This window comes from Culex quinquefasciatus, chromosome 3 (assembly GCF_015732765.1).
Source record: "Culex quinquefasciatus strain JHB chromosome 3, VPISU_Cqui_1.0_pri_paternal, whole genome shotgun sequence".
Taxonomy (NCBI): domain Eukaryota; kingdom Metazoa; phylum Arthropoda; class Insecta; order Diptera; family Culicidae; genus Culex; species Culex quinquefasciatus.
Window position 1 is genome coordinate 112,280,750 of NC_051863.1, and position 9,837 is coordinate 112,290,586.

Here is a 9,837-nt window from a genome sequence, read left to right on the forward strand (position 1 = left end):
CATACATAAAACCAAAAGTGTCAACTATGGGAATCGAACCATAGACCTTTGACATACTAACCCAATGACTCAACAGACTCGGCCACCACAGCTTGGTGAACTTGGATTGATTATATCTGGAGTTTTTTTTTGAAAAGGTCCAACAAACCAAATTTCCAGTTTTTGCTTTTTGGGTGTTTTTGAAACCGCCTTGCGTCATGGGTATTAAAAAACACCCAAAAAACAAAAACTGAAAATTTGGTTTATTGGACCTTTTAAAAAAAACTCCAGATATGTCAATGTATGACACTTGTTGGAGATTTATTGTTTCAATTAGCGAATGAACTAATTTGTTTTGGTGGTGTGAGTTGGTAGCATTAATCTCTCGATTTTGGCACTGAGCCTTCAATAAATTTTGAGGGAACGATTCTCTTGACTCGGAATTATGGAATTATGAACTACGAGGGAATAATTCCCTCACACATCTCGAGCTGTGTTCTCTGTGTCCGTGAAGCGCTGCCCAGTTTTGGGTGTATTCGTCCGGAATCCGGAGCAATAATTTCTTTACATTTTTTTATTCCGCTTTGAAAACTAATGAACCGGGATCCGCGGTGTAGGGGTAAGCGTGATTGCCTCTCACACAGTCGGCCTGGGTTCGATCCCAGAAAGTCCCGGTGGCATTTTCCGGGACGAGATTTTTCTGATCTCGCCTTCCGTCAGCCGGGGAAGTAAATGTTGGCCCCGGTCTAGCCTAGAGGTTAGGTCGTAAACTTAATCCAGGTGTAGGAGTCGTCTCTCTGGGTACTGCCTCGGTGGAGTCGCTGGTAGGCAGTTGGACTAACAATCCAAAGGTCGTCAGTTCGAATCCCGGGGTGGATGGAAGCTAAGGTGTAAAAAGTGGTTTACAATTGCCTCAACACCCAAGCCTTCGGACACCTAGTTTCGAGTAGGAATCTCGCAATCGAGAACGCCAAGGCAATGCTGTAATAATAATAATTTGTTTTTTTTATTTATAAAAAATGTAATTATAATCTGTAAATTAAATCTTTTTTTTCTGGAGATCCAACTTTTTAACGCAATGTTCTCCAGAGTTTCTGATGCCGGACAAATAAATACATCGCAAACCACCTCAAAAACCGCACACTTTTCCAACACGTTAATCGTGAACCTCATTCATTAGCCGTTTGCCGTGAGAGAAAGTCCCCCACAGATGAGAGGTTATACTTGCTCTCTCTTATCGCACTGTGCCATGTGGACCCCACAGAGAGACTATGTCGCATTGTTATCACATTGTGCTGGTAATGATAACAACAGAGAGAAAGTTGGTCCACGAGATGCTGCGAGAGCACGGGACCACAAGAAAGAGAGTGAGAGTGAGAAAGCGTGACACGTGAGATGTTATCGGTAGAAGGGTGATATTCACTGACTAATTTTAAAATGGTGATAGTTTTGAGCATAAAATTGAATTATTTATTTCTATGAGAAAAGACAAGTAAGAAAATGCTGTGGCCAATAAAAGTTCTCGGGTTTGATTTGAGTAATGATCTAAGTTCTGGCAATGACGGTGTTGGTGAACTTAACCTGCACATCGGTGAGCGCCATGTTGCTGTTCGGGCGCGTAAAGTCCTGCAGCGTACGAATGCTGGTGGCAGCGTTACGATCGAACGGATAGCCCATGGGACGACGATCTGGGTACAGCTGATCGCGCAGTCCACAGAACGAGTGCGAGTCGTTGCAGTTGACATTCTCGTCAAACTCCTGGTTAACGGTGTCACCACTGTAGTCCGAAATCATCGCAAACAGGTCAAACCGGAGTCCCTCGGGAGTACCCTTCGGGATCAGCAGATGGTGGGGCCATCCGCAGTTGCAGAACCGGTAAACCTCCGTACCTTGTTGGCTCGAAACGGCAGCCGAACGGAACGTCCTCTCGTACGGGATGGTCACGCTGGATTGCTCCGAGCGGCGAACGATGTTGTTGGTTCCGGGGTTGACTGTAATAAGAAAAGGGGCGTTTAGTTATGATCTTCAACAAACCTGACATCAACTTACGAGTCACGGTAAATTTGTCAAGTTCCACCATCAGGATACGTTGCTCCTTGTAGGTCAGAGGCGTGTTACGTTCGTCGGCCTTAGGACCGATGAAGATACGGCAGGTACCGCGGCGAGCAGCTCCACTGGTGTTGTTCACGGACAGACGGAAAGTAAACGGAGCATGCTGAAGATGGGTGAACGAAGCGAACACGTTTCCTTGCGGGCCAAAGTCCAGTCCGGTGGCCAGATCAACCTGGGTGCGTTGCCAGTAGGTGAGCAGAACGTTTTGCGGCGCATTCGGACGATTCAGCTGAACGGCAAGGGATTGGATCTGGATTCCGTTGTAGTTGAGCTGGTTGGCTGGATAAGCCGGGAGGGTAGCCTTGTGACGGTGGAACATGTTGTCAACTTCACAGTGCAGACGGTAGAACGAAGGATCACGCATAGCCGTCTGGAACTCTCCCACCACGCCATATCCTTCCAGGAAACGGTTGTCCGGATCGTGGCTGTAGGCAACCACGTTGTGAAGATCGCCGTGGTAACTTCCATAGTACTGTCTGTTGACGGACAGACTCGAAGGTTCCATAATGTTTCCAAGTATGTCAGTGCCGTTGGCTTCGGTCAATTGAATTCGTTGGCCGTTTTGCTGAAACATTTAAAGTCGTAACCAATCGTAAAACCCATAATTCAAGTATTCTTACCCCAAGAACGAAACCAGAATCGATGCTCTCCGCAATTCGGCTTCCCCAGCGCTCCAGATCGCTGATGCTGAAGATAACATCGTCATCCACGCGGTTGATGTCCCTCAACACCTGGTTCTGTGGACGCGGTGGGAACGCACGGCTGTTCGAGCTTCGGATAATCTTCGGGAAGTAACCCTCGGGGAGTGGCTGTCGCAGGTTGTTCAACGGCTGCACGCGGCTCAGCTTGGCACAGAAACGTTCAACGTTGTAACGGGCGATCAACTGCTGATGCATGTAATAGAACAGCTCACCACGACGATCCTTGCGCACAACCGCGTCCGGACCATCACCCGGGTACACCAAATGCCAGTGCCAGTGGTGTAGATTCACACCGATATCCTCACGGAAGAACGCCAACCGCTGCTCGTCTTCGCGATCCGAAGCGGTAAAGTTCGACGGAATGTCGATCGTCATCTACCCCAATCAAATTTAAGTTAATATTAAACTCCGCAAAAAGCTACCATCAAACCACTCACCCGATTCTCCTGCTGAACGACGGCACCTTCCTCACGAAGCTTCGGAAAGACAGACGGATCCACAAACGAGTCCGGGAACAGCTCCAAGAACGATGGGATGTTCAAATCCTTGGTGTCCGGCCGATGCTGGATGGCGACCGCCAGAGCGTACTGGAACAGCACCGGGTTCAACCGGTCGCGAGAGTACGACGCAACACTCATCAGCGACTCCACATCGGGCTGGTTCAAGAACAGCGCGATCAAGTCTCCGGCGATCTTGCGGTGCTTAGCGTTGAACAGCGAGAATCCCCCACGACGATCGATGACCTCCGCGAAGGCAATGTTCGGTGTTCCGACGTTACGGACCGGAATACGGTTGTCCGCATCGTTGCCGAAACGGTTCTGCAGCGCCTCACCAATTGGACGGTACCGCTCGGTGAGGTAGTTCTCCGGCAGATCGATCACGGTCTTTCCATCGTCCTTCGGGTAGAAGGTCGGTTCCAGAGGGCGCTGCAGCAGCGCGAGCAGTTTACGGTTTCCGGAGGTGGCCATTGCGCGAACACTGGTTGGTTGTGTATCTTGGAGAAGCACTCGATTCGGTATGATTAGAAATGATCGCGAGTGATGCTTTTATAGCGGGACCGAGCTGAGCAGTTTGACCGCAAATTTAAGCTAGAACGAAAAATTTCGTTGTTTATGCGGTTTGTGGTTTAGCATCGTCTCGCGCATCGTCTAAATTTCTTGCATATTTGTGACAACGCGACACTGATAAGATTAGTTCAAAGTGCAAAATTCGACTGCAATTTTATGATTGGTATAATCAAAAAGTTAGCAAAGATAAATACGATTTTTTTTTTGTTTAAAATTTCAAGTTACAAACAAAAACTTAACTTTTAACTCAAGCATAAAATGGTAAACATTCATGCTTCAGATTTAAAGGTTTTACTTTATCAACTCAATGTCATTGTAATTGTAGTCAATAAGCAATAAAGAGACATAACCGACATTTAAAACAGGCAAAATATACCCATTTTCGTCACTTTTTTGTTCTATTCTCGTCACTTTAGCAGCTTTCCGCTATTCAAACAATATTTGTTAATATGTACATCAACAGTAGAGAGTGGCTTGCTTAGTTTTATATTAGCTATTTATCACTTTGAAATAGTCCAAAACATTTTATGAAAGCTGTGATTAATGATCAAAATTCGGATATTCCGAGCTTTCTTGTTTTTATGGAAAGTTCACACTTGCATATTAACATATCCAATAAAAAACAAATCACTATTATATTTGTCACCCTTCTCCAACTTAAAACATTTAACTAAATTATGTTGAAAGGTTTTTTGAAGATGAAAATTCCCTTCGACTTTTCAAGGCATCTTTGAAAGAACAAATTTCTATAGAATCAGTGTTCGTTATGCAATAAACTCAGATTTTTTTTGAGCAATTTTCAACGTTACATCCAATTTTGACTAAATATTCAAGAAAACAAAGTTACAGCAGATTAAAATGTTGTTCAATATCGAAGAAATCGAACTTCCCTTCGTGTTGCTCACAGCAAAAAATCCGGTGGTAAAATCGCATGCAAAAGCGTGCACATCACCTTTGTGAGAAAAAGCATGTAATATTTTATGCGAAAACGTGTATTTTATGTAAGACTTACAAAAAGTACTCTGATGGAATTACATTTTTCAACATATTTTTTTTGCTCCTCTGGTTATATCATTGACCGGAAAAAAGGGAAAGACGACTATTTTCACTGATTGTAACTTTTAAAGGATTGTTTGCTATTAATTGATTTCTAAAAAAAATCAATACAACTGAAAAAAATCTGTGCAATCTTTAAAAAAATCACAATAGCTTGTTTAGTCAATTTTAACAAGTATTGGTTGAAAGAGACAAAAAAAAATCCGAGAATATTTCTTTTTTCTTTGAATAATTTTTGTTAACATTGTTTAAATGTTCGCAGCATTCACTTATCAGTAAATGTTGTATCAATTTCATGTTAATATTTGTTTTGCTAACAATTCTTCAAATGCTTTTCAATTGAAATCTAATGAAATTTATGAATGAAATATTTATTATGCTGTTATTTTAATGAATTAATTTGAGAAAATTGATAAATTTCACGGGATTACACGGAAATCTTCAAATTTCACGATTTTCACGCTCTCGGCGAAATCGTGAAAATTCACTAACCCTAGTGATGGTCATGCTTTTACATGCGATTTTACACGGATTTTTTTGCTGTGTTTCTGTTAAAAAAATGTATGACCAATAGGGACGTGGCGTTACATCGTGCTGCCATATGGTTTTTTATAGTGCAGGAGTGTAAAAGTTCTGAGTCATCGTCCAAAAATAGACTTTTGTTTCACCATCCTGATTAAAGAGTATGTACGATTCAAAATATTCTATGGATTTTCGAAAAAAAAATGTTTCACACTTAATGGGGACGCCGGGACACGTGATGTAGGGGTAAGCGTGATTTCCTATCACACAGTCGGCCTAGGTTCGATCCCAGAAGGTCCCGGTGGCATTTTTCGAGACGAGATATGTCTGATCACGCCTTCCGTCGGACGGTCCCGGTCTAACCTAGGTTGTTAGCTAAATCCAGGTGTAGGAGTCGTCTCCTGGGTCCTGTCTCGGTGGAGTCGCTGGTTGGCAGTTGGACTCACAATCCAAATGTCGACAGTTCGATTCCGGGGTGGGTGGAAGCTAAGGAATAAAAAGAGGTTGAAAAAGAGGTTTGCAATTGCCTCAACAATCAAGCCTTCGGACACCTAGTTACGAGTAGGAATCTGGCAATCGAGAACGCCAAGGCAATGGTGTAGAGCGAATAATTTGATTTGATTTTTTTTAGATGGGGACGCCTGGTACTAAATTTAAAAAAATGGACTAAAAAGACTTTTTGAAAGTTTACACTAAAGGTAATGCACCATGCGCCTCCTTCCATGATTTTCAATACAATTTGTTGTTTATTTTTGTACTTATCATCTACAGATTTTGTATCTTAGTTACAAATTATAGAGTTATGGATGTCCTTACAACTATAAATAACACATTAGCATCAATTGATAATTTTAAATTTGGAAGAAGTGTTATCGGGAGCAGGAAAAAGCTAACAAAAAAACCTACTAATATTGCTTAAGGAAGGGGATAGGAAAAGGAAATACTTATATCCAGAGTAAATTTTAACCAGGTCACCCTGGTGTCGTGGGTCTTATACTTCCATGATTTTGTATTTAGAAAAACAGCTGAATTTTATTTAAAAAAAATGTAGTCTGAAAGGATCAATCTTTGGTCATCCAAATAAATCTATGATCAGGACAAATTATTTGCAATCCATTATGTTTATTGAGTCTCAAAGCAAACATGTCATGTGCTAGTCCAGTGATTACGTTTTCGAGATAACCGTGTTAGTGAAGCGAACTTCCACAACCGTTCGTTTCATGTTGGAAAACTGCTTCGTAAAGTCCTCCATATGAAGCACGTCCTTCGGCACAGTCCTATCGAATGGAAATCCCATGGCTCGACGATCCGGATAAAGTCGATCTCGTAATCCGCAATACGAGTGAGAATCATTGCAGTCCGTCCTGTAAGATCAAACAATTAACTTCTTACGCAATTAAAACCATTTACAAGGTTCACTCACTCATCAAACTTTTGATTGACGGTATCATTTTTGTAGTCCGAAACCATGACAAACAAATCATAAGGCACTCCTTCGGCGTTTCCTTCGGCAGCAGCATATGATCCGGCCAGCCACAGTTACAAAACTGCTGACGTTCGGTCCCAGGGAAGAACGCCACGTCCTTGCGTTGGAAGCTCCTCTCGAAGGGAATCGTCACGCTCGACTCGTCCGAACGTCGCGTGATGTTGTTCATCCCGGGGATCACTGTTTGAGTAGATTGTAGCAATTATAGGGAAGTTGAAAAGCAACGTTAACACTTACGATTGACCGTAAACTTATCCAACTCGATGACAAATCGACGTTGCTTATCGAACGTAAGTGGTTCTCCAAATCCTTGGTAAATCGGTGCGAGGAAGATTCGAACAGTGCCACGTCTGTTTTTCTGCATATCGTTAACCACGTTGATCCGATAGACGAACGGGGCATGCTGAAGATGAGTGAACGTAGCCAGAACGCTTCCTTGGGGACCAAAGTCGAGTCCAACACCCAGATCAACCTGGGATCGTTGCCAGTAGGTTAGCAAACGATTAACCGCAGCTTTCCTGTACTGATTTGAACGGAAACATCTCGAATGGTGATGCCAGGGAATCCCAACTCTTGCATGCTGTACGGGATCAACTTTCGTTTGTAGTGTTCAAGCAGATCATCTACAAACAGATGCAAGCGGTAGAACACGGGATCACGCATTGCCGTAGCTGTGTCGCCCATTGGAGCAGGCCCTTCCAGGTACACGTTGTCCGGATCGTGGATGTACGCTATGATTACGTGCAGCAGCGAGTGGATGTTACCGTAATGCGGAATGTTAACCGAGAGGATGGTGTTCTCCAGCAGATTCCCAATAATATCAATGCCAGCTGTTTCGTCCAACGTGAGCCGCTCACCATTTGGCTGAAATGAAATTTATCAGATACATGCTAGGAATATGTGTATCAAGCTTACCAATAGTACTGCACCGGAATCAACAGCTTCGAAGTAACGACGAAGCCACGTTTCAACTTCCAAAATAGTTCCGACCGCGTCATCTGCCGGTCGATTCACGTGCTGTAAAAACGAAATAATTAAATCGACTCAAAAGGATAGAATAACTGCACTTACACTTGGAACAAAATCTTTCGGTCTTGATGAAAACGTCCGGTTCAAAGCAGAGTTCAAAATCTTCGGAAAGTAAGCTTCGCCAATCGGCATTCTAAAGTTGTTCAACGGTTGAATCGGGGGCAAAAAGTTACAGTAACGTTCAGCGCTGTAACGGGCAACCATCTGACGATGCATGTAATAGAACAACTCCCCACGACGATCTTTCCGAACCACCTCAAGCGGACCATCCATGGGGTACACCAGATGCCAATGCCAGTGATGCAGATTCACGCCGATATCCTCCCGGAAGTACGCAACCCGTTGCTCGAGCTCGGCCTCCGACGCCGTAAAGTTCATCGGTATCTCAATGGCCATCCGTTGGGGCAGATCAACAATGAAACCTTCCTCGCGCAGCTTAGGAAGTGCCAGTGGATCAATGAATCGCTGAGGGAACAGTTCCAGCAGCGATGGCATCGAAACCTGCCCGGTGTCCTTCCGGTGCAGCAGCGTAACCGAGAGCGCGTACTGAAACAACGTTGGATTCAGTCGATCTCTGGCGTACGAGGCCACCGATAGCAACGTTTCCGGGTCGGGCTGCTTCATAAAGTCCTCCACCAGCTTACCAGCGATCCGTCGCTGGGCAGTGCTGAACAAATTGTAGAACGCATGCCTCGGAACGGCCTCCGCGTAGCTCAAATCGGGAAGTTCCGTTTGTTTGACGTTCACGTGGTACGGGGTCGTACTTCCAAAACGATCAGCAATCGAGCCGGCAATGGGACGGTAACGGTCGCTGAAGTAGCTCTCCGGCAGCGACATGTACGTTTTGCCACCGTACCTGGGATAGAACAGCGGTTCCCAAGGGCGTGTCATAAGACACAGAAAACCCGTCTTCCAGTCAGACATCTTGCTGAGCAAGGTTGGTGTATTTTGAGCGGGAAAAATAAACTTCACTATTAGAAGATCTGCTGCAAAACTGCATTCAATCGAAGTTATGCTGCACTTTTATATTATAATGTTGACAGGGCTTAGAAGTGTCATTGATCTTCAATCGGTCATGAAACCATATTAGAGCATGCGATAGAAAAACCGCAATTTTGTTCTAGTGTATATAGCAAATATCGCTATAAATGAACTAGGATTAGTCATGGTCGTTGTTACTAAGAAGCAAATAAAATAAAAGAAAATCATGTTTATCTTGTGTAGTTATTATTTGTTCTGATAGGCACCTCAAAAGTTTCAGCCACATTAAAAATACAATAATTATTATTTGAAAAAGGTCACTGCCCATGTTCGCATAAATGTCCCATATGAAAAAACAGCAAGCTGAGAAAAACGCATTTGAAGTTTGGCCCACACATAAAGCTACGTGTTATGTTTTCACGAAAAAACTGGATTTCCTCCTGATTTCTAGAAAAAAGTGCTGGATGTTATAGGATTTTCTGAAAGATCACACAATCTTGAACAAAACTGCATAAATAACTCAAAAGCAATGAAAATTCATGTGGGACATTTATGCGATCAGAGGCAGCTCATTTCTCATAGGATTGCTCAGTATTACTTTTCTGCAAAAACATTTCAATTCATTTTCTAAAATTCAGCTTTAAGATTAAAAACACAGAGATTAAAAAGAAAATTTTCCTCCCACTATTTAGAAATTTCGTGGATTTTCGATACGAGATGTCCCGCAAGGTCATTCTAAAACACAATTCGAATGATAAACGTCTTCGATTTCAGACACGCAAACCAATTATAAAAATGCAAAAATAGCTCTCTTGCATCATCGGTCAATGAACTGCTTTGCAAAATTTGCGACCACAATTTTTGAGGTTTTCTAATCACGTGACCTACTTTCCAATGTTTTATA

General features: G+C 43.2%; 1 protein-coding gene across 1 annotated transcript; it reads right to left on the reverse strand.

Moving 5' to 3' along the window:
- Nucleotides 1–1,524: 1,524 nt before the first annotated feature.
- Nucleotides 1,525–8,958, reverse strand: LOC6050894. Its single transcript, XM_038261116.1, is given in 12 exon segments — nucleotides 1,525–1,970; nucleotides 2,029–2,656; nucleotides 2,712–3,167; nucleotides 3,230–3,835; nucleotides 5,884–5,923; nucleotides 6,607–6,801; nucleotides 6,861–6,933; nucleotides 6,936–7,103; nucleotides 7,161–7,436; nucleotides 7,439–7,787; nucleotides 7,839–7,940; nucleotides 7,995–8,958. Coding segments are annotated over 12 exon segments (4,221 nt in total). The 5' UTR covers nucleotides 8,877–8,958.
- Between the last annotated feature and the right edge of the window lie 879 nt (nucleotides 8,959–9,837).